The sequence below is a fragment of the Salvelinus alpinus genome, chromosome 20, assembly GCF_045679555.1.
Source record: "Salvelinus alpinus chromosome 20, SLU_Salpinus.1, whole genome shotgun sequence".
In the NCBI taxonomy this organism is placed as follows: Eukaryota; Metazoa; Chordata; class Actinopteri; order Salmoniformes; family Salmonidae; genus Salvelinus; species Salvelinus alpinus.
In genome coordinates, this window is record NC_092105.1 from 35,682,020 (window position 1) to 35,706,548 (window position 24,529).

The 24,529-nt window shown below is 43.8% G+C and overlaps 2 protein-coding genes across 3 annotated transcripts; one reads left to right on the forward strand and one right to left on the reverse strand.

Annotated features, from left to right (window-relative positions):
* Positions 1–305: 305 nt before the first annotated feature.
* LOC139546751 (cyclin-T2-like) lies at positions 306–10,562 on the forward strand. Of its 2 annotated transcripts, XM_071355497.1 has the most exons (10): positions 306–508; positions 1,444–1,525; positions 1,643–1,771; positions 2,294–2,354; positions 2,879–2,941; positions 3,159–3,204; positions 6,649–6,812; positions 6,974–7,044; positions 7,488–8,637; positions 8,797–10,562. In XM_071355497.1, exons 1-10 carry the CDS (start codon positions 351–353, stop codon positions 8,862–8,864), a joined length of 1,992 nt encoding a protein of 663 aa, XP_071211598.1. In that variant the 5' UTR covers positions 306–350; the 3' UTR covers positions 8,865–10,562. The 2 variants fall into 2 exon arrangements, 1 of the variants encoding a protein (XP_071211598.1); XR_011669266.1 differs by lacking the exons at positions 6,974–7,044; positions 7,488–8,637; positions 8,797–10,562 and having other exon boundaries at positions 3,159–3,567; positions 6,649–6,787.
* On the reverse strand, positions 10,339–23,723 carry map3k19 (mitogen-activated protein kinase kinase kinase 19). The gene is made up of 14 exons (XM_071355496.1): positions 23,532–23,723; positions 20,755–20,948; positions 19,766–19,957; positions 19,249–19,409; positions 18,855–18,970; positions 17,911–18,074; positions 17,097–17,157; positions 15,951–16,038; positions 14,946–15,196; positions 14,714–14,757; positions 12,374–14,593; positions 12,140–12,244; positions 11,202–11,899; positions 10,339–10,899 (listed from the first exon to the last, which is right to left on the reverse strand). The coding sequence occupies exons 1-14, from the start codon at positions 23,590–23,592 to the stop codon at positions 10,824–10,826; spliced, it is 4,431 nt and encodes a 1,476-aa protein (XP_071211597.1). The 5' UTR covers positions 23,593–23,723; the 3' UTR covers positions 10,339–10,823.
* Positions 23,724–24,529: the final 806 nt, after the last annotated feature.

Genomic DNA, 24,529 nt, shown 5'->3' on the forward strand with positions numbered 1-24,529 from the left:
TAAATTTTTCTGTTGAAATGTTCCTCATGAGTTATCACGTCGATCAGCAGTCCATCGCGTACTTCAAGCTTAATATCCAGTAAGCAAAATTACATTGAAAAGGTGTTTTCCAGATGTTGAAGTTAGGTTAATATTAGGTTCTGGATGAAAGGTGAAAATACGTATTAACCGGATGTTGAAAATATGTATTTTTTTGGGACGTTGAAATCGGGTAAATTTTATGTTGATGCACTACCAGTTGGTTTGGCTGTGTCAAAAAAAGCTATCGAAGAAAAACTATTGTCGTTTCCGGTACGTGCCGCGCATGCGTCCATTCGGGTCTTGGTGTGCTGTGTGAAAGCTGGAGAGCTATGGCGGCGTGCCGGGGATCCTCTTCAAAATGGTTTTTCACCCGGGAGCAAATCGAAGCCACGCCGTCCCGCCGTTCGGGAGTGGATCCGGACAGGGAGCTATCTTACCGACAGCAGGCGGCTAACCTCATTCAAGATATGGGCCAGAGACTCAACGTGTATCCTTTATAAACAAGCTTTCAGTCATCAGATGTCGAAGGAAGGAGGATTTACATAGCGCTCTTTGTAGGCCCGTGTCTGGGGCACGCGCTAGAGGCAGGTTATGTTCGACATTATTTTGTCATAGTAGAACATTTCAAATGTGCCAGTGTGGTGTAGGTTATTACCCATCCAAGTGTGACTAGCAAACATCAACCAACATTCAACATGAAGGGCATCTCTCTAGCGCTGGTTAGCAAACTAGCAATGCTAGCAGCTAACTAGCCCACTACTTGTTAGTTACCATAACTGAAATGTTAGTTAGCTAACGCCGATGTTTATCATAGTTCCTTCGCTTAGACAAGTGATAGTTGCACTAGTCAGTAGTCAGCTATAGTAGAGCTATAGTAGCATTGAACGGTCCTGTCAAGCTACCTAGTTAGTTGTGACTAAGTTGCTTAGCTAGTTAGCGCGAGCAAGTTCAATCAGGTAAAGCAGAACGTGCATTGTTGTATTTGTCAATTTCATTTGCTCGGTTGCCATGTTAGTATTTTGCTTACTGGATAAAATGTATCTAACTGCTGTACCTTAACTAATAGGTCGCTAGTATCTAGCCGGCATTGTCAACACAACGTGGATCAAATGATTAGGAGTTGCAACATCTCATTGACTTGATTTAATTAAGTAACTAATGGCTTACCCCATGGATAACAATGGCTGCGTTTATACAGGCATCCCAATTGTGATTGGTCAAAAGATAAATCAGTGGGGGAAAAGATCACATCAGATTTTAAAGCTGATCTGATTGGTACAAGGACCAATTGGTGAAAAAATATCACAATTGGACTGATTGTAAACGCAACTGTGATCTGTTGACTAAAATACATAATTTTAGCTAGTTGATGAAACATCGTAAGTTGAAATATATTTGAATTCCTTAACCCATTTTCTCCAGCTCACAACTTACAATAAATACAGCAATTGTTTACATGCATAGATTTTATATGTTCCACTCTTTCACCAAATTCCACAGAAATGTAAGTATTTTTTTCCCTCCATTATGTATAGTCAGTCTGACTGTCTGTTTTCTCCATACAGACAATTTGCTACATGTTTACATATTAATATATTCAAATCAATTTCTTTTGTTACAGACAATTTCTCCAACCACCTTATTCCTAGCTGCGAAAGTTGAAGAGCAACCTCGGAAACTTGAGCATGTTATTAAAGTTGCCCATGCTTGTCTAAACCCTCAAGAGACCCCGCTTGATACAAAGAGTAATGTAAGTCTGGGTAGTATGGGTATTGTAGGTTTTATTTTCCCTTCCCACCTCCCTACTTGTCCCATTTTGTCAATGGCTTGAACACTTTCTTTTGTGTGATTTATATTGAGGTTTGAGTGTAAAGGTTTATACAAAGTGTTAGTATACACTGAGTATACAAAACAATAAGAATATCGGCTCTTTCCATGAGACTGACTAGTGAATCCAGGTGAAACTATAGTCCCTTATTGATGTCAGCTCAATATTAGTTAGGTGTTCCTAATGTTTGGTATACTCGGTGTATATTCTCCTTTGTCACCAGAGGGCGAGTCTAGATTGACAATATTCCGGGTTTGTCAGACTGATGTCTCAGTCCAGTCTCAGCAAGATCTTAGTGCTCATATTATTCCTAGTAGCGAGACTGAGTTGAAACCACTGACACTAAGAAAACAATACTGTTACAGTTTGGAATTGAGCTTTGAAATAGAGGTATGGATAAGACACATTACACATGTCATGTAATGATTGTCTATTGAACTTCAGGCATACCTCCAGCAAGCTCAAGAGCTGGTGATACTTGAAACCATAGTGCTGCAGACTTTAGGTAAGTAAAGTCTGACTGAGTGAGCATTTAGTGAGAGCTTGATCTTGTCTACAAAGTGTTTGAATATTATGTTTGAATATTCTGTTGGTTCATTGCTGCCAGGCATTGGTGAATTTCCATTTTTCAGACTGTTTTAAATTAGGTTTGTCATAGTAACATGTTGATCATTCCTCAATGCCATAATTCTATTGTACCCGCGCAGGTCAAAATGTTCTTCTGTTATGATGAATTTCAGATCTTGGCAAACAGCAGTCCCAACCAAGCATGTTCCAATCTGTGGTCTCTATGACTACGAAATACTCTAATTATGTGGCCACCATCTGGCCATTTTGATTATACAACACCAATATACTCGCCCTTATTTGGATGGAAAGAAATGAGAACTCCTTTTCATAGTCCACATGTTATCCTGACTGTGCTCTTGTGATAAAGAATCGAGGGGAAGAACCATAGAACATTACTTTAATACATTTCATCTACAAACTGCTACTGTTGAAACTCACCTGTCATGTATTTTGTTACAGGATTTGAAATAACTATTGAACATCCACACACTGATGTGGTGAAATGTTCCCAGCTAGTGAGAGGTAGAGGCTTCTTTCTTTGCTCTTTCATGCCCTCTAGCCCACCCAACCTCTAATGTGGGTGGGAGGGAAGATAATGCTGACATAATGATTGTGCAACAAGTCATTGTTGACCTTAGAGTTCACAAAACATGATGTACAATTTGTGAACTTCTAATAATAACCCTTACCGGAGCTTACTGGTTGGCAAAAACTTACCCTCTTTTTCTTTCACTTGCAGCAAGCAAGGATCTGGCACAGACTTCCTATTTCATGGCTACCAACAGGTTGTTATCCTGACCCTCCTTTGTTGCACTGTGACTACTGCACACTATAGCTTCCTTTAATGCAGGGTACCCTTTCAGTGTCCAACGGCCCTCTATGCGCCGGTGGCTAGTGGGACGCCAGCCCCCTCCTTGCCCCCCGGGTTGGGGGCGTTTGGCGGTACCGGCCCCGGTTGCAGTGCGGTGTATTGTACAAGGGACCAGAGTTGGCACAGTAGGGTTGAATGCACAATGTGAAGTGTAGTGGTGCGCTAGAACCTCACGTTTGCTCGGTTACAAAAGTGCATATGTCTAAAAAGACACTTTGGTAGCCTGAATAGCAGCTAAAGATTACACAGATGTAAACATAACGTAGAAGTCATCCCGGTAAGTACCAATACCCTATTTTCTTTTTATTTGTATTTTTCCAATTTCACAAAATAGTTTTATTTAAGTACTTTCTTAAGTTTAAAATTTTTAAGTCAGTTAACCAAATACTTTTTCGTGGAATGATATCATAAACAGTGCATTCGGAATGTATGCAGACCCCTTGACTTTTCCCACATTTTTTTACATTACAGCCTTATTCTAAAGTGGATGAAATTTATTTTTTCCCTCATCAATCTACACACAAAACTCCACAAGGATAAAAGCTGAAACCGGGTTTTAGACATTTTTGCAAACATATAATAATAATAAAAATTGTATATCACATTTACTTAAGTAATCAGACCCTTTACTCAGGACTGTGTTGAAGCACCTTTGGCGGTGATTACATCCTTGAGTCTTCTTGGGTATGATGCTACAAGCTTGTCACACCTGTATTTGGGGAGTTTTTCCAATTCTCCGCAGATCCCAAGCTATGTCAGGTTGGATGGGGAGCGTCGCTGCACATCTATTTTCATGTCTCTCCAGAGATGTTTGATCAGGTTCAAGTCTGGGCTCTGGCTGTGCCACTCAAGGACATTCAGAGATTTGTCCCGAAGCCATGCCTGCGTTGTCTTGGCTGTGTGCTTAGGGTTGTTGTCCTGTTGGAAGGTGAACCTTCGCCCCCAGTCTGAAGTCCTGAGCGCTCTGACGCAGGTTTTCACCAAGAATCTCTCTGTACTCCATTCATCTTTCCCTCGATCCTGACTAGTCTCCCTGTCCCTGCCGCTGAAAAACACCTCCACATCATGATGCTGCCACCACCGTGCTTCACAGTAGGAATGTTGCCAGGTTCCCTCCAGATGTGACACTTGGTGTTCAGGCCAAAGAGAGGAACTCTATAGCTCTGTCAGTGACCATCGGGTTCTTGGTCACCTCCTTGACCAAGGCCCTTTTCCCCCAATTGCTCTGTTTGGCTGGGCAGCCAGCTCTCGGAAGAGTCTTGGTGGTTCCAGACTTCTTCAATTTTTAAGAATGATTGAGGCCACTTTGTTCTTGGGGACCTTCAATGATGCAGTAATTGTTTTGGGAACCCTTCCCCAGATCTGTGCCTCGGCACAATCCGGTCTCTGAGCTCTTCGGACAATTCCTTCAACCTCATGGCTTGGTTTTTGCTCAGACATGCACTGTCAGCTGCGGGACCTTTTATATAGACTGGTGTGTGCCTTTCCAAATCATGTCCAATCAATTGAATTGACCACAGGTGGACTCCAATCAAGTTGTAGAAACATCTCAAGGATGATCAATGGAAACAGGATGAACCTGAGCTCAATTTTGAGTCTCATAGCTAGGGGTCTGAATACTTATGTAAATAAGGTATTTCTGTTTTAAATTAATGAATTTGCTGAAATTTCTAAACCTGTTTTTGCTTTGTCATTGTAATATTGTGTGTAGATAGAGAGAAAACAACATGATTTAATCCATTTTAGGAAAAGTCTGTAACGTAACAATGTGGAAAGGGTCAAGTGGTCTGAATACTTCCCGAATGCGCTGTTTTGTATATAAAACAGAAATGGAAGTGCCAATTTTACATTTCTGATGTTAACCCATTAAGGACCTGCTCAAATGGCAAGTTTTTATTAGATTTGAAGAGAAGAATTCATGTTTTCATACACCATTGCATTGTAAAATACTGATTTGGTGCCACATCTGCCCATTATCATACGTATTATTCTTGGTTTCTGGCTCTTCGCGTACAAACAACCTTTCACAGTTCATGTTCTGCAAATTCTCGTAGAACTAGGTCCTTAAAGGGTTACTTTTAACATGACATGTTGGGTTGGGATTTAAATATAGCCTTTTTGTTTCCAACTGTTGAATGCCCTCAAAACAAACTACAGTGTCTGGACGTAGATTTTGATAGTTGCTTTTTTGTTAGGCCTAGTCTTAATTAAAGTGTTGTAATTCAGCAATCGTATGGATATATATATATATATATTTTTTTTTTTTTATAGAAACAAATATCAAAGAGCCAAAGACAACGTTGTGTTCCAAAAGCGGCCTGTTCGGCTGGGTTTGACACGTTAGAACTGTAGAGGCTTATAGACAGTGAACAAGGAGAATAGGAGGTTGCCGCTGTGCCTGAGACATCGCTGTAATTCGAGGATAAATGGCTTCTTAATGCCTGAACTGAACCCAATAACCAGCCACAGCAAGTAGGAGCATAGAAATATAATCGACTTGAATGGGAATGTCTGTTTTAGAATCCAAACCATAGAAATACTAAGGTTAGTCACCATGGTGAATTCTGGAACTTCTAATCTGTTGTTTTTCAGGATTGTGTGCGCACTAGGCTCAGGCAGCGCAGTCATACAGGAGATGGACAAAAAAATCCATAATATGCGTTATGTCTAGCGTCCAGGCATTGTACTTGTTGTGACACAAGGTTACCATCCAGCTTTTACCACGGTCTTTCAAATGGTAGGCTACCTAGCTCTCTGTGCTAGAAAATATTGTACGGTTCAGTATTGTAGCTCGATCTAGTTCTCTATTACTCAGGTTCTTTAGAACTCAAACCAACTTGGATTAGAGTTGACCAGAAGGCATTTCTATGCATGTCTCACCATAACCAGTTAGTCATGAGTGATGAATGCAGAATGAGTGTCTGTTTGAATTAACTTGAGTTTACTTTGCCATAAAATGTTCACCTTGTGTGTTATTTATTGGTGGTTGATGTTTCAATGAAGGGTGAAATTCGGTCACTTTCCCCACACAAAAAAACATACTAGTCATCTTTTTAATTAGAATTGAAGTTATTGCTATATCTGCAGCTCCTTGTGGTAAACACTAGGATGGTAGCCACAATGTGAAACTGACTCATGATCTATTCTGCATGTCAGTCATTGTTTGTTATTTTGGTAAGTGTGCAACTGTGTCAATCTGTGTCTAACATTTCTTTTATAATGATTCTTATTCTTCTCTAATACTATGTTTTACCTCAGCCCTAAGCACCTGTTACTAACGTTGTTCCCCCCTCCCCTCTTTGTTTTTTCTTCCCTCTCGTCCATGTGACCCGTTGTGCTCCGGCCTCTCTTCACGCAGCCTCCACCTCACCACCTTCTGCCTGCAACACAAGCCCACAGTAATCGCCTGCGTCTGCATCCACCTGGCCTGTAAATGGTCCAACTGGGAGATCCCTGTCTCCACTGACGGGAAACACTGGTGGGAGTACGTGGACAACTCTGTCACACTGGAGCTTCTCGATGGTGAGGATTTGATTCTGGTTCATGCTCATAGTCGAAAAGCCACAGTTACATTGTGGTTTAGTTTAGAAGAATAGTTTGTTTTCGTCAATGAGAAATGTTTGCGATATGTCATTCCTATGAATTAGGTGTTAAAACCAAGTGTGATCTTTCCTTGTCTTCAGAACTGACGCATGAGTTCCTTCAGATTCTGGAGAAGACACCGAGCAGGTTGAAGAGGATACGAAATTGGAGGGTAAGCTTCCGTTTTTCACCAGTGAATCATTAAGACCTCTTACTCACGTTAAACACTGTAGAGCGTCTTGTCTGCTGATTTAAATTCAGTGTAGTTTTATTGCTGTACAGTTTTATATAACCCCAATGGTGGAACAGACTCCCTCACGACGCCAGGTCGGCGGAGTCAATCACCACCTTCCGGAGACACCTGAAACCCCACCTCTTTAAGGAATACCTAGGATAGGATAAAGTAATCCTTCTAACCCCCCCCCCCCCCTTAAAAGAGTTAGATGCACTGTTGTAAAGTGGTTGTTCCACTGGATATCATAAGGTGAATGCACCAATTTGTAAGTCGCTCTGGATAAGAGCGTCTGCTAAATGACTTAAATGTAAATGTAAAATATAATGCCCTTTGCAAAATCGCCTCCTCACGCCATCTTTCTCTCTTCTCCCACTTGCCAGACCACGCAAGCTGCCAAGAAGACCAAGGGAGATGGCTCTCAGGCAAACGACCCCTACCCAGGACCCTCCCTGGTCCACGAACATTCCCTGGGAGATGCCATCCCTGGGGTCTCCAACTCAGCCTTCTCCAAAGCCGCTTCATCGTTCCCTGTCCCTCTGCCAGGGCACGCCAGTGGGCCCCTCTCCCTGGACTCTATCGCGTCCATGCAGGGCAGCTCCTACACCTTCACAGCCCCCAGCGACTGGCCCCAGGATACGGGGGGTCGCTTGGAGGGAGGAAGCTATTCCCTCAAAACAGATGCACTTGGCCTCCAGCAGGGTGCTCCAATGAACCCGAACAGACCAGATAAGACAGTAGAGTTCAACCCTACTAAACATGAACACAAGGTTGGGTCGGGAGGGGGTGTGGGGAAGCAACAGCAGCCAGTTTTCCCTCCACCGCCCCCGCCGGCTCAGAAAATGTCCCTGGACAAGTATAGAGAGAAGCACGCTGCTGAGCTGGCGGTGCAGCATAAACGCAGGGCAGAGCAGCAGAGTTTTGAGCCTGAGGGCAGGGACTCATATATACCCTCTGTCCAATCAGACCACAGGAAACTCATGCAGCTCCACCCTAACCCTGGGAGCAGCAGCAGCACCACTGCCTCCCCTCTTAAAATGAAGCTGGCCACGCCAGGCCAGGACAAGGTCCCCTCTGACAAACGGGACAAGGGGGGCTCACTCAAACTCCGCCTTCCAGTTCCTTCTCAGGGGGGCGTGGCCAGCAAAGAGGAGCTGAAGATGAAAATCAAGGTGTCCTCGGAGCGCCACAGCTCTTCTGATGAGGGCGGGGCCAAGAGCAAACATTCCAGCCCGCTCGTGAGCAAGGAGAAGCACCGGGAACACTCAACCCACCGCCACCACCACAAGCAGCACGGCCACTCTCACCTTCATGCAGCACAGAACAGTGGCAACGGCCGAGGGGTCCCCGAGGGGCCAGTGGGGGCCGGGCCAGCCGTCCTCCGGAGACCCCTAGGGCTGGGGGGTGTTGAAGGGGTGGCGGGCATGGCCCCTAGCTCTGGTTCCAGCTCCTCCCGCAAGAGGGGGCACCCACACGTCGCAAGCCACAACCACCACTCCTCCAAAACGAGCAAAAGCTCCAAGGGCGGCGCAGGTAGTTCCTCCTCCTCTCATTGTTCCTCTGTTCAGCTGCAGTCACAATGTGTGTCGTCTCAGTCACAATGTGTGTCGTCTCAGTCACAGTGTGTGTCGTCTCAGTCACAGCTCTGGTTTTAACCTTCCCTTCCCCCCTCCTCCCCCTGTCACATACCAGGTGGGCTACGAACATCTCAACGCCCTAGTGAAACTGGACAAGAAGCCAGTGGAGAGCCGCAGTCTTGAGGGAGCTGGCCGGACGTTTGCTGCCAGCGGGCAGACTACAAACACTTTTGACATGCTCGATTCTCTCAAGTGCCCAAGGAATTAACTCATGAACCCTTTGTAGCAAAGCATAGGAAGGTAAAGTAAAAAATATAACGGAAAGTGTAGGACATCTCAACGGTTGAGGCAAAAAGAGAGAAATGAATGCTTCCTGATCATCTGGTCTTTTGGAAGTGCTGGTATAGTCCTGCCCCTTTCAATGTGTAATTGCTGCTTTGTCCTCCATATTCTCAAGATGGGTCTTGGAATGCGGACGTGTGTGAGTGTTAGGGGGTCATCCGAGTTTAAATCTCCATGTTCGGAGGGGGGAAAAGTATAAATACTGAAAATGCACGAAAGGTGCAATTTCTAATAGTTTCTTTTAAATAATAATTTAAACAGCATTGCCACAGCTGTTATCCATTCTGGTGAGAAAACATGTCAAGTAGCCCTCTGTTGTGGCAGGAGGGGGCTTAACTCAGACAGAAGTAAAGGCAGGCCAAACATGGCTGCCAATGGAAGTTGGATTTTTAGTTGTTTATTTCTCTTGAATTAGTTTTTCCTTTTTTATGCTGAATACTGTATGTAGGATCTGCATGCAATCATCAAAGGGATAACGCAGAAAGCTGACGCTGTTTACAGAAAGTAAAGATAAATGTACATACATTTTTGTATGTTTAAAAAGCTATACCATAAATACTCAGGTTTGGAGCTGCTTGTAACTATAACAAGATATATATATTGGGGAAAAATACTATTGTAACTTGATGTAGGAGTCCTATCATCGGTGATTCTGACTGCCGCATTCCTGTGTTGTGCTTAGAGCCTGTACTACACATGGCTGGCACCCAGGAGATGGCACTTGAACTTCGACCTTTCCAACTCAGCCAATCCAGACCCTACAAACAGTACCAACCACCTGGCATGTTGTCAGAGGCCATGCAATTTATACACTTATTTTATTTTATTTTTGGACTTCCAAGATTACCTTAAGCTGGATGCCAAAGGCTTTGCCTCACAAAAAAACTAAAGACATACATGAGAAGAGGACAATAATAATAGTGCTATAACGGTTACATGCCTAACCTTTGCTGTGAAGAGCATTTACACAAATTGTTACTTGGCTTGACGCTGTAGCCCATAGATACAAAGCTGTAGGTAAGTAATATAGTATTGTTTATGTCTGGTGAAAGAAAACAACAGCAGAAAAGTAGCCTGGGTGCCAGTCTTTCTGCTCTCTTGCTAACTCCTTATGTAATATGGCGTGACAATATGGCTTGACAATGGAGTAGGCAAGAGCACAAACCGATCTGGGACCAGGCTAGCAGTAAAGGCTGTAGGGCTTAACGTTCCATCAGTGTTGATACAGTACGGTGGCTTGTATGCTGTTTGTTCTCTAACGGGTCAGTTTCCTAATATATGGAGTATATCGTTCTCAATTCTGGACACACATTAGTAACTGTTCTTTGACTGGTTAGTCCTTTATTTCAGTGTGCAGACAGTTTGTATTGAGGCCAAGATGGTATATTTCCCCAGTAATGATAGTGATTATACTCTTGGGCACAGACATTATTACAGTGGTTTGGTCTCAACAAGAAGGCAAATGCAAACCTTGACATCCATTTTTGTTTTTTTTGTTCTACAAATAAATCTTACGGTTACCACTACCTTAAAACATGACCTATGTTGTATGATTGGTATTTACTGTATGCTATATGAAAAGTATGGATGCAATATGTTTGACAAATGCTCTTTGTATCAAAGGTGCCCCAAATATTCAAGGAATTATTTGTGTAATAGTCTAGGGAAAGTATCTAAGTTTCAAGCAATACATTTGAAAGTGAATTTAAATATACAATTTGGACTTGTTATATAAATGATTGATAGGTGTTCCTGATTGGCACTTCTGGCGCTATTTCCTAACAGCTTTGAGTGTAGGTCCTAAACTAAGATCACATTGTTAGGAATGAACGGGTGGTCCAATAGTTGTTCTGCAGACGGGCGCTGTTTCTGGTCACTGCAAAGAGGACAAAATAATATGTTATTCAACTTGGATGCCCTTTTATTATCATGATTTACTGACTGTTGGTGAGTTGTCACATTTATCTTTGACTTAGTAATTGTTAATCTAATTAAGTTACTGAAATGTTAATCCACACTGTTTTACTTTAGTCTTCGTAGCGTTCTATATAAACCCAGAGTGTAGATCCCAATCCTCATATTTGGAGACCACGTTCAAGGTAAGGAAACATCCAGTCATTTAGTTGAACTATGCCTTTAAAAATATTATATGTAGTACAGAATTGTAAATCAACTCACTTGGTCAGACAGACTTGAACAAAATCCCTGGCGTCCTCTGAGAACCTGTCAGGCAGCGAGGGCATCAGGCCTCGCCTCGCCCCGATGTAGAACAGCGCTGCCATCTTGTCCATGTGTGACAGCGGCGGCTTCCCCGTGGCCATTTCAAACACTGTGCACCCCACGCTCCAGATGTCCGACTTCCTGCCGTGACCCGTCTCGTTGATTACCTCTGGCGCCATCCAATAGGGCGTGCCGTGCACCGATTTCAGGAGGTCACTGTGACTGTGTGTGTGAGTGAGGCAACTCAAACGGCGGGCGCAGCCGAAGTCTATCAACTTGACTACTCCCGTAGGCATCAACATCACATTGTTCCCCTTCAGGTCCCTGTGGATGACCCTGTTGAGGTGCAGGTAGGACACCCCCTCCAGGATCTGACGGGTGTACAGGGCCAGGACGCGCTCCGGAAGGGGACCAAAGCGGTGGAGCACGCTGGCGATGGAGCCTCCCGGGACATACTCCATGAAGATGCTGACTATGTGGTCCCGCAGAGAGGTGCCCAGAAATCCCACAATGTTGCCGTGATGGAGGTTCTTTAAGAGGTCTACTTCCTCCTGTAGGCGGTTGTACTCCTTGTCTGCGGTTTCGAGGTCTGAGGCGTCCAGGGCCACCTGTTTTACGGCTATCAGCTGACCTTGGCTGGTCAGTCCACAGAACACCTAAAAACAGCGTAAATATGAAGTTTTAAAATTCCTATTACAGACAGGCTCAGGTGCTAATTTGAGACCCTAGAGATTAGCTCAACTGTTTAATTTGAATGTATAAGATGAAGATAGCCTGGTTTTGATATGGAATTATACAACTATAGCAAGGTTTGGGTGTTGGCATGATTGGATCTCTTTACTGTGATGTAACTTTTCCTTTTCTCCAAGGCAATTGAGAAGCTGACATATACTCACAGTTCCATAAGCTCCTCTGCCCAGCACTTCTCCTTTCCTCCAGGTGATGGCATCATCCACTACCAACCCAGACCCACTGAGCACTTCTCCAGGTGATGTAAAATCCTAATGGACAACCGCACAGGGTAGGAAGTTACACACACACACACACACACACACACATAACCACGCGTATGTGTGTGTGTGTATATATGATTAGCTGTAATTGGTGTAGGTACTCTAGTGCCAACTTACCCCCAGTAATGACTTCTCACATCTCAGCTCAGAATCGTTTCTAAATTCCCTCTGGTCTGAGTCATAGTTGTTTTCTGGACATACACCATCTCTCTCATCCAGTGATATCAGCTCTTCTGCCAGACAACGGAGCAGGTCATCGGTCAGTGGTCCCTCCCCCACGTCATCCAGAAACTTCTGGAACACAGGGGACACTGTCCTGCTGTCACAGCTACCCGAGGTCCAGGTGTTGATCTTAGGCTGCACTGGGCAATCGGATGGGGTGGATGAATGGTCAAAGTGATTTGCCTTGTTTTTCTCATTTTCTGACATGTTGTTCCCCATGGGTCCCCTATTGTGCAGCACATGGAGGTGATCATCATCTGGGTCCGAATGAGATGTGAGTTTAGTCTTTGTCTGACTGGGAGAGGTTTTGTCTCTCAGCCGGTGGTGAGAGATTAGTGGGTTTGGCGCATGGCTGGACATAGACAGCACTTCTTCTATCACTGACAGTGACAACTGGTCCAGCTCCTGAAACTCTGGTGTGCTGGGAGAGAGGGTCTCTTCTCCATCTTTACCGAGGACCAGCTCAGTCTTAGTCTGGATGTGGATTTGCCAGTCGAGCCCAGAAATAACCACCACGTCGTCTTTGTCATCCGTGATGGCGATAGGCATCAGATGCGACTTTCCCCTGGATATAGGCCTAATAGCCCTGTTCTTCCTCTGTTTGGCCTTATCCACTGGGCTTCGCCTCACTCTTCTGCTCTCCAGTGGTTTAGGGCATGTGTGTTTGGTCCTGTGGGTTTGGGTCTTCCTAGATGGGGCAGACAGGACCTGCCTGGTCCTCTCACATGAACTGGAAACTCTTATGTTGTCAAACACCGGGCCGGCAAACATCTCATAGATGACTGGTCCCTCATCCCTGGTGTTGATTTCCTGGAAGATATCACTATACGTGATGTAGTCCACGGCTGACTTGGCCCTCAGGGTCCCCAGTTGTGACCCAGTCTTGGCTTGTCTGGCACTTTTCGGTTCCCTCTGCTGAATATGTTTCTGACAAGGGACTTTTATTTTAAGTGCCTTTTTGTCGTTGTTCAGCCTTTTGCAGCTTGGATGTACGGGCTCTGTAACCCTCGTTCTGACAGAGGTTGAGTCTGTGCTTTTCTGACCAGTCTTTGTAGAGATTATCCCACTGACGATGAGATCAGGAGGTTTTCTGACTTTGCCTTTGACTTGTGAAGGAATGGGTGAAGTCCTCAGGTTGCTTTTGGACTTGCTGTTCCCCCGAATGTGATCTTTGTGTGCCAAGATGTTGAAAGACTGATTGGTTTGGACACTAGTGCTGCCTCTCCTCTCTTTGTTCTTGGCAGGCTTGATAGGTTTGATCTTTTTCTCTGTAGGAGGGTTTAATTCAGGTAGTGTGACATTCACAGTAGAAGGAAGACATTGATACTTGGTGTTATCCACAACACTAGTCTTTGCATTGTCATCAACTTGAATCTCTTTGTTTCCATTTCTTTTAGATGCAAAGGGGCATGTGGTAGTTGGCTCAGTACTTGTGGTCTCTTTTGAGAGACCCCCTGAGCACATCACCTTTGTCCATTCCACTGCCACAACCTCACCCTCACAGTCCCTCTCAAAGCATGAAGTGCTGTTAACATCTTTGAAATTTGTCAAATCGGGGTTAAGTTGGTGCCTCAACTCAATCATTGCTTTGTACCCTCTCCCTCCAGGGTCAGATTTGATAGATACTCCTTCCTTGTTATCCCTAGGAAAGGCACCCTGATGTCTTGTCGACTCCCTATTCCTATGGTTTGCATTATCCTCACTGTAATCTCCAACATTAAACTTTCCAGATGAGTCTAGATCCAACTGCAACCTTCCCTCAAAAGTCTCTCCAGCGTGTTGTTTTGCTGTAGTCTCTCGTATGTCTCTATTGTCATCCACCTCTACCTCCAAGTCGATGGAGGATTGGCTACTGAAGCTGCTCTCCTCGCTGCCCCCCCTGGTGCCTGGGGACCCTCTGGGGCTCACCCTGGTCCTGGCCAGCCTCTCCCTCCTCAGCCTGGAGGTCAGGGAGGACATGGAGGTCAGGGGCATCAGGGGCACGAGGCTGATGGGCTTTAGGGGAGAAGGGTGCTTCAGGCCGGGCAGCACTCCTCCGTTTCTATGCCTCCCCTCCAGAGGGGCTAACAGCTTGGGGGTCCTGATGGGGCCTGGAAGCAGGGAAGGGAAGGAGCCCTGGACAGAGATGATAGGAAAAGGTGAATAAATAGCAGATTGCAGGTGGTTTTACAAACTAAGGAAGCTGTATGAAAATGTGATGTACGAATAAAACATGATTTATTTGAGTTGACCTACCTTTCGACCACTGCTTTTTTTCTCCGTTTCACCACACCCAAGCCCTGCAAGACAAGAACATGCCAAGCTTTACAAACATAAAATGATGCAACTAATTTCCTCAACAGAGTACTTCTCTAAACACATTCATGAGCATGAGCATGACCTTTACCTAAACAAATGAATCAACAACATGCTGACCATATACTGTCCTCTAAGCCTTTAGCAGACACATCATTATTATATTACTAACTGTTCTGGATGTGAACTCGGGCCTGGACCAGAGAGCTGGAGTCCAGGAGAGGTTCCAATAGACCGGGGGCAGATTGGCTCAGCTGGGCTGGGTGAGGGGCCACCGGGCTGGGGGCCACAGCCTCACATCTGAGCCTGGGGGGAACAGGCAGGCAGGATGATCTTCCTGTGGTCTTCAGTAGCCCCGGTGTAGGATCCAGTTTGTCTAAGTGTCTGGCTCTGAACCACAGACTGGGTAGAGACGAACCTTGACTGAAGAGAGAACAAATTAGATTTGAGAATAAATCCTTTGCACCTCACAATGCTCTTCACAGGTAATCTTGGTCAAATAATTTGGTTCATTAAAATCATCTATAATTCACAAAGCCTGGAGCTGAGAAGTAGGGTAACCTTATATAATTTCCTAATAATGAACACTGTCCCTCCCTTTCAATTGCACTTTCTCTGTTCTGTGTGGACGCAGGACAGAGGGCACAGCAGAAGGACGCTGGCCAGGGGCTGATGCTGTAAAGTGAGAACTTTTCAAAGGGGTTTATTTTCCCAGGATCCCTTTGGACCTCTTTCAGCAGTAAGAGCCCTACAGACAATGATCTGTTTCAGAAAGCAAAGTAGACTCTCCCTCAGTTTCTCCCTCCCTCTGTTTCTCTCGGTCTCCCTCTGTTCTCTGTTTGGGAAGATTGGCATGCCCTTGACATGATGACTGCTGGCCTGACCGTGTAACTGTACACTTCTTATTCTGTATTTATGTAAGTGACAGGGAGGTGTGGAAGAGGGATGGGGGGGTGAAGTACACACAAGGAGGGACTAGCATACGGTGGATTTGTTTGTTCATGTGTGTGAGAGTGCTTGTTAATAGCAAGGATGTGTGCATAAGTGTTTGTGTGTGTGTATGAACAGGTGTTGGTGTTTGGGTGTGTTCCTGACTGTCAATTTGCTCTGTGGTTACTGTATTGTTGTATTAATTTATAGCCGTTCTAATTAACATGGAGCGTGTGTGCATGCCCACCTGCTACCCTTCCCCAGATCTTGGTAGGCTTGCCTCATGTCCATCAGGGCATCAATGGCGCTCTGGAAGGAGAGGGAGAGCCCCTTATCTACAGGACCCAACACAGCCTGAGGTCAGTAGGGGTTGATGTACCTTTCACACACAGCAGGGACATTACTGCTACTGTGTGTCAACAGCAAAAGTCCCAAGCCAACAGTGAATGGTTCCTCTGTTACACGTAGGATAGCATTTGGTATCACAACAGTCCACTGACAAATCCGATTTTTTCCTTCCAGTTAACCATTATTTAACTAGTCAGTTCAGAACAAATTCTTATTTACAATGACGGCCAAACCCGGACGACGCTGGGCCAATTGTGCGCCGCCTTATGGGACTCCCAATCACGGCCGGATGTGATACAGCCTGGATTCGAACCAGGGACTGTAGTGACGCCTCTTACACTGAGATGCAGTGCATTAGACCGCTGCGCCACTCGGGAGCCCAGATGCTCCACCATGACACTGTTTATGATAAACTCAGTAGGATTTCACCAAGATCAAAATTAACCAATAATACAATTATCACTGCATAATGCCAAACATTTTACACTATTTACACATTGTTTTTACACACAACTGTTTCTATACACAGCCTATGTGCAGAAAACTACAAATGACATTTAGCATTTACAGTACTTTCCAAACAAAGTGGTTGGAGAACAACATAAGAAACAATAGACGTTACCTGTTTGAGCCAGTTAGTCCAATCTACCCTCATCTCAGCCTACTCAGATTATATGACAGATTGAGAGGGGCTGTACACCTCTCACTCGCTCGCTCTCGTTTTCGCTCTCTGAGCTACTCTGTTCTGTTGTGTGTGTCTGACAGGAGTCAGGAAGGTTTCCAGCTGGGAGTCTGTATTGTGTCTCCCTGAGGGGAGTGATTTAGCACACTGACCCAATCAGCTTGGGCCATGGCAGTGCTGGCCTTTGTGGCTGTCTCTTTGTGGGATAGGCCCAGTGTGTGAAGAGAGGGGAAGGGTGTGTTTGGGAAGAGGGGGTGGTCTTGTGTAGAGCCAACAGGGCACACAGACCAGAGACACAAGGAGTCACTGTCCAAGACCCTACCTACTGTAGGTGAGAGTGCACAATAGGGAAATACAGCTTACCTTGTTTGATGGCTTTATGATGGGCGGATAAAGGAACGTACTCTGGAGACTCCAGCAAATCCTACAATGGGAAAATAAGAATGATCATAAGTAGCCTTAAACCCTGTGGCATTTGGCATGAATCCACAAAAATATCTATGATATAACTGTCCTAAGTGCAGTTAGGAGGACGATGGTGACTGTTCTTGTAGCTAGTGGTTATGTTCAACTGACATTTCTCAGAGCCTATAACGAATTAGATTGGTAAACATCTGATTAACAACTCCACCCCATTTAATTTCCCTGGGGGGGCCCAGTCTGCTATGTTTGTGTGCCCCTGGGATAGCCTCTTTCAACCATCTGCTTTTCCGCTATTCAATAAGTGGGCTGGGTCATTAGACACCTGACAGTAGCCAGCTGCGCTCCCTGCCCTTGTCTCACCTGTTAAGACCACTTCAAAGCAAAGTCAGGATATAGCTAAGAGTCAGCTAGTCAGAACACGGACTCCCCGCCAGCCAATTACACTGATGTAACTCAGGTCTCTGGTGAATTGGGCCCCATTGCTTTAGGGGAAGAGCCACTATGGATTAAGCCTTTTAATTGATTAAGGATATTTGGGCATTATTTGGTTAAGTAATAAATAATGCATTTGAGACAGAAGCTATGGTGTAGTAATTTTTTGGGGATGCAATACAACTAACTTGTCTTGTAATATATTTGATGATCTTAAAATGTGTTAACAGATAGTGAACAAAATCACATTATGAAGTAGATCCCCACAAAATGATAGACTTGTACACTTCTTACATAACTGTACGACCGGACGATCACTTACCTCTGTGCTGGCAGCAGTCTGAATGAGGACATTTTGGGTCAGAGAGGGAGAGGGGCTGGGGGAGTTTGTTGCTCTCAGCTCATCGGTCAGAGAGGGAGAGGAACTCCCCGAGTTTACTCTCAGCTCATCAGGGTGGAAGCACTGCAGGTCCAGGGGCGTGGGCGCTGTTTGTTGACCAGGGCAGAATGAGACAGAGGTGTGGAGTTAGTGGAGTCAGTGAGCACAAGAGGAAACAAGGCCCTCTCACACACTCAGCCCCTCAGGAATTCACCAGGATTTCCCATATGAGTGCTGGTTTTGACCACTCCTCCAAGCTCAGGAAAACATTTGATTACGCAAGTACACACTGCACGGATCGACTAAATCAATACTATTCACCACAGTAGGTTCGTGGCACCTTAATTGGGGAGAAGGGGCTCATGGTAATGGCTGGAGCGGAATAAGTTGAATGGTATCAGAGACATGGTTTCCATGTGTTTGATGCCATTCCATTTGTGCTGTTTCTGCCATTATTATGAGCAGTTCTCCCCTCAGCAGCCGCCTGTGCTATACACTAAGCTAATAGATAAGTCAAATCTGTATTGCGTTTCTGTCAGGATTGATTTGAAAAAATCTACTTTAGAGGAAAACTTTAAAGGCATCATGTTGTACATGACCTGAGTGCTGTGATGTCATAAGAATGCACTGCCACAAACAAGCAGACTTGGTGTGGTACTAGTATGTGTATAACAAACAGATCACATGGTTTGTACTTGGATAGAGAAGTATTTCCCTGGAATATCCTCAAAAGTAAACAGAGAATATATCAAACCATACCAAAAATCTGGGTTGTGTTATGTTGGATTTGTCTGAACATCATGGTTGAAAGTCATGTCACGTAATTACACAGCAATAACTGTAGTAACAACATTGTCTGACCATCTTGGTTGAAAGTCATGTTATACCTGGCTGTCTGAGGGACTCAACCATCATGTGGATGAGTTCGTCTTTCAGGGGGCTCTCTATCTGAGCAGCATAGTGAAGAGCAGAACAGCCGTTGACATCACACACCCCCAGGTCACTGTTTGGAAAGAGGGAGAATAATTAACATAATTTATAGAGCGGAAGGCAGCGTATAGACCAATAAAAATGCAGGGGCAATGTGAAAAAGTATTTGTGAGTGGAACAAGGAAGTTGTTAGCTTGGGAGGTGGAATATATTATTATGTTGTAAGATTGTAATAAAATTGTATTGCAGTATCAAGGTCATTTTGCAATTAGGTTCTGTAATAATGTAATGTTTTAGGCTGTTGTAATAACAAAACCAAAGCGATATTGTCATTGCTGCAGGTTTCCTTACGCTGAGAGAGACAGCAGTTCCCTGACCACCTCCACAGGTCTGTATTCCCATGGCAACCGGACGTCCAGCTCCTCAAACAGGTCGACGTCCCTCACAGCCAGCATTAGAGGGGTCAGCCCGTCGCGGTTCTGAGTGTTCACGTCCACTAGGTCAGTCTGGGCCTGCAACACACACAGACACAGAGATATAGGCTCAGCACTGGTGCCTGAGAGTTACACATTACGAACAAAGATAGGTCAAATGAGAAATGTCCTGGAGATGATTACAGATGAAATGCTCATAGCTGCTTCGGCTGCATCCACACAATGCTGTCCTTTGTGCTAATCTAAACTCTAGCCTACCCCGTTGTTAGACAAGCACCTGATGCTGTGTGTCACAATTCCAGTTACACAATGTAAAGGGCGTTGGGAGTGGTGGCAGTGACTGTGTGCGCGCTTGGTGTGTGCTTGTGCGCGCGTGTGTGTGTGTGGTCTATGGTGAGGCGTTGTAAAGGAGTTTTGGGGGGAGGCGGACTTACCAGGAGGTGCTGCAGGGAGTGGAGGTCTCCCTGCCAGGCAGCCTGGAGGAGCTGGGTCTGGTGGGGCAGAGCCCTGGACATGGCTGATAACAGCACCTCCTGGAGGACTGGAAGACTCACATGCAGTGGTGTCTGGTTGCTATGGTTGCACAGAGTCACATCGGCTCCTCTTTTCAGAAGGAAGTGTACAACCTGACAACAAAATTACATTAAAATACCCCCCCCCCCTCCTATGTTTTATTGGTAGGGTAGGGTTAATGACATGCTTTGGTCCCCTATTTCAAAATGCCACGGGTCAAGTAAATGATAGCCAGCATAATAGTATGGGGTTTATTGCATGTTTTCTCCGTGTACATAGTACAATGCCATGTTTTGCTATGGCAACAGTGAAATCTGTTAAATCATACAGAGTCAAAACAAAAGCCAGAAAGACCCAACGCCTGGGACACATGCAATCAATTGTTTCCCTGTGGCCTTAGACACACTACTAACAAAGTCATGTGGTTGTTTTGATAGTGCATCTCCAGAGAATGATCATGGGTCTTCACCCCCCGTCAATGTCACATGACACCATGTTATTGTTATTGCGAAGAAAAATACAACTGATGAGTAATGTCACTGTAACGCTGAGAGGAATAAATAGTCTAGAATTTTTCGTCTGTCAACACCTGTGTTTAAATGGATTATTCACATCCTCACAGTATGTTAAACTGTTTCTGATTTAAATATTCCTTCATTCACACAGTGATGCTTTTGTTGAATATAGATTACAATGTGCAAGACTAATAAACATGCAACCACATAAACAGAACAAAGTCTGTATAAAGCATATCAGTCATGCTGTGTTTCCATTCAAATATATAGGCTTATTCACTAACAATAAGAATACTAATCACATCTTATCAGTTCAGTCAAAGGGTCTCTGAAGCAGACTAACATACTAGACAGACCTCCCCCTAAACCAAATTCCCCTCCCCAATGGTGCTTACCTCAGTCAAGCCCCTCTGGCAGGCAGTGATAAGGGGAGTACAGCCCCCCTCCATGCGGGGAACATCCACCTCCTCCCAGGGACAATCTCCCAGCTCCTCCAGTCCCAGGCCTACCACCTCCAGCTCTCCCCTCAGCACCTCAATACCAGCCCCCAGACCCCTTCTCTCACTATTCTCCATCATCCACAAGGGTCCTGTTGACAAGTTGGCATGAATAGAAGCCAGAAGGATGAATGTAAGAGATAACAGTGAAGGTTGTTTTGTTGCTCTGTAGCTTGCTGCCTTTCAGCTTGGTTTGTTTGCTGTGGACACTTGGTACGTGGTTACTCTCCTTTTTCAAGATCTGGTCCCTCCATGTATGGTGTGGGGCTTCAGCATGTTTGTGTTGAATGTTGATGCAAGCCTCTAGGGCTCTCCATCCCTGTTCCTTTAGAGCCACCGTCCAGGAGGTTTTCACTCCAACCCTAATCTAGCGCACCTGCTTATAATAATTACTATAATATAATAAGTCCCAGTAGGAGAGGGACAGTGGAGTGGAGGACATTTCCTCTCGTTACTGTATCATGTGTATCAGAGAATGACTGCCTCTCACATGGTATCCTATATCCCCTATACCAGCGGTATTAAAAGCTTACCCTACAAGGTATGGAGCCTACTGGTTTTCTGTTCTACATGATAATTAATGGCACACACCTGGAGTCCACTCTAAATTAGAGGGGAACAATGAAGAAAAGCTGTGGAACTGGCTTTGATGTCCAGAGTTATGTTTGAGGGCCCTATACAGTGTAATGCTTTTGATGCAGGGCCCCTGGTCAAAAGTAATGCACTACGGTGCCTACACATAATACCCGATAGCGTTGAATTATGTTGTTAGACATTTTTACAAAAAAATGAAAAGCTAAAATGTCTATCTGCCTCACAAAGAAGGGCACCTATTGATAGATGGGTAAAAATAAAAAGCAATAATTGAATATCCATCTGAGCATGGTGAAGTTATTAATTACACTTTGGATGGTGTATCAATACACCCAGTCACTACATAAATACAGGCCTCCTTCCAAACTCAGTTGCCAGAGAGGAAGGAAACCTCTCAGGGATCTCACCATGAAGCCAATGGTGACTTTAAAACAGTTAAGAGTTTAATGGCTGTGATTGGAGAAAACTTAGGATGGATCAAAATTGTAGTTACTCCACAATATTAACCTAAATGACAGAGTAAAAAGAAAGAAGTCTGTACAGAATACAAATATTCCAAAACATGCATTGTTTGCAATAAACCACTGAAGTAAAAATGCAAACACTGTGGCAAAGAAATTAACTTTGTGCTGAATACAAAGTGTTATGTTTGGGTCAAATTCAAAACAACACATTACTGAATACCACTCTACATATGTTCAAGTGGTGGCTGCATCATGTTATGGGTATGCTTGTAATCGTTAAGGACTGGGAAGTTTTTCACAATAAAAATGTTTACGGAATAGAGCTAAGCACAGGCAAAATCCTAGAGAAAAACCTGGTTCAGTCTGCTTTCTGGGAGATGAATTCACCTTTCAGCAGGACAATAACTTAAAACACAAGGCCAAATCTACACTGGAGTTGCATACAAAGAAGACAGTGCATGTTCCTGAGTGGCCGAGTTACAGTTTTGACTTAAATCTGCATGAAAATCTTAGGCAAGATCTGAAAATGGTCTTTCAATGATCAACAACCAATTTGACAGAGATTAAAGAATTTTGAAAAGAATAATGAGCAAATGTTGCGCAATCCAGATGTGCAACGCTCTTGCCTTGTTCACACTACAGGCCTTAATGCTCAAATCAGTTCTGTTTTTCAAATCTGTTTTGGAATAATTACTGTCCAAACAGCAAGTTACAAGCGACCAAATTGGATTTGTGCGTGTTCAGAGCTCAGACAATAGTAATTTGGTGACATGGCTCAAATTTGACTTGAATCACTTCAACCTGCCAATGTAAATAAGGCTTTAGAAACTTTCCCAGAAAGACTGACAGCTGTAATCGTTGGCAAAGGTGATTCTAACATGTATTTACTCAGGGGTGTGAATACTTATGTAAATTAGATATTTCTGTATTTCATTTCCAACAAATTTGCTAACATTTCTAAAAGCATGTTTTAACATTCATTATTTGGTATAGTGGGTAGATGGAATGATAAAAAAAATGTTTTTAATCAATTTGGAATTCAGGCTATAACACAACAACATGTGGAATAAGTCAAGGGGTATGAATATTTTCTGAAGGCACTATATATAGTACCCTCAACAGTACACATTTTGTTGTATCCCCAGACAAGCACACCTGATTCAAATTGTCAACTAATCATCAAGCCCTCAATGAGTTGAATTGGGTGAGTTTGTCCGGAGCAACAACAAAAATGTGTGCTGTTGGGGATACTCAAGGACTGGAGTTGGGAAACACTGATATAGGGGATAGGGTGCCATTAGGGACATGACCACTGACTCATGATGTGACTTAGACAATAACAACGAGTTAATGAGAGAGTACTAGAACAAATTCAAACCACAAGCCTGACTGGCATCATAATAACAACAACTATTCATCCCTGGAACATTAACCAGCATCCTAGTGGATTCATGACTGACAACTAGTCATTTAAACCATTTTGGGAGTTCTTTACAGATTAGCATTCTAGAACCAATTAATGGAATAGTACTAAAAGTGTCAGTCAGAATGGACATAGTTAAAGCAAGAAGTCTTGAAAAAGAAAAGCAGTAGAGTGAAATGAACAACTTTACTCACCTTCAGTATTCTTGGTCTCCGACTTTGAAATATCGTGCTCAATCCTTTGCCCAATTTTCATGCTTCACATTTACTCCAATGTTCTTTGACAAACAAATATAGTGTTCTGCATTTTAATAGCAGCTGTTTTATAAGTAAACTTCCTCCTAGTTTAAATAGCTTCTTCAGTGTATGCCTGCTCTCCTTCCCTGTGCAGTGTGCATGCCTCCCCTCTTAAGTAGCTCGAATGTTTACATTCTGTTACCAAGGAGATAGTCAGCCAGGCAGGCCAACAGTAGATTAATTGCCAGTCTGAATGGGCCTCTCAAACAAATAAAGGCAATACTGAGTGCATTCCTACAATTAGAAGTGATATCTGTCAAACGTTCCTTTTTCCTGTATGAATTAGCAGTGGTGGAAAAAGTACCCAATTGTCATACTTGAGTAAAAGTAAAGATACCTTAAAATATAATGATTCAAGTAAAAGTGGAAGTCAACCTAGTAAAATAATACTTGAGTAAAAATATTTAGCTTTAAATGTACTTACGTATCAAAAGTAAATGTAATTGCTAAAATATACTTAAGTATCAAAAGTGAAAGTATTAAGCAAACCAGATGGCACTATTATCTTGATTTTTTAATTAACGGATAGCCAGGGGCACACGTCAACACTCAGACATCATTTACAAATGAAGCATTTGTGTTTAGTGAGTGCCAAATCAGAGGCAGTAGGGATGACCGGGATGTTCTCTTGATAAGTGTGTGAATTAGACAATTTTCCTGTCCTGCTAAGAATTCAAAATGTAACTAGTACTTTTGGGTGTCAGGGAAAATGTAAGGAGTAAAAAGTACAATATTTTGTTTAGGAAAGTAGTGGAATAAAAGTAAAAGTTGTCAAATATAAATAGTAAAGTAAATACCCCCCAAAAAACTACTTTAGTACTTTAAAGTAATTTTTACTTTACACCACTGTGCATTAGTAATCATATTACACCAAAAATGTGTTGATTCAGTCACAA

Excerpts from the sequence above, each read along its gene's own strand:
- map3k19 (XM_071355496.1), bottom strand. The coding sequence starts at position 23,592 with ATGAAAATTGGGCAAAGGATTGAGCACGATATTTCAAAGTCGGAGACC. Across the intron at positions 20,949-23,531 it reads GGAGACCAAGAATACTGAAG|GACCCTTGTGGATGATGGAG; the intron begins GTGAGTAAAGTT and ends ACTTGTCAACAG. Across the intron at positions 18,971-19,248 it reads GAACTGCTGTCTCTCTCAGC|TGACCTGGGGGTGTGTGATG; the intron begins GTAAGGAAACCT and ends CTTTCCAAACAG.
- LOC139546751 (XM_071355497.1), top strand. The coding sequence starts at position 351 with ATGGCGGCGTGCCGGGGATCCTCTTCAAAATGGTTTTTCACCCGGGAG. Across the intron at positions 1,526-1,642 it reads TCACCAAATTCCACAGAAAT|ACAATTTCTCCAACCACCTT; the intron begins GTAAGTATTTTT and ends CTTTTGTTACAG. Across the intron at positions 8,638-8,796 it reads AAGCTCCAAGGGCGGCGCAG|GTGGGCTACGAACATCTCAA; the intron begins GTAGTTCCTCCT and ends GTCACATACCAG.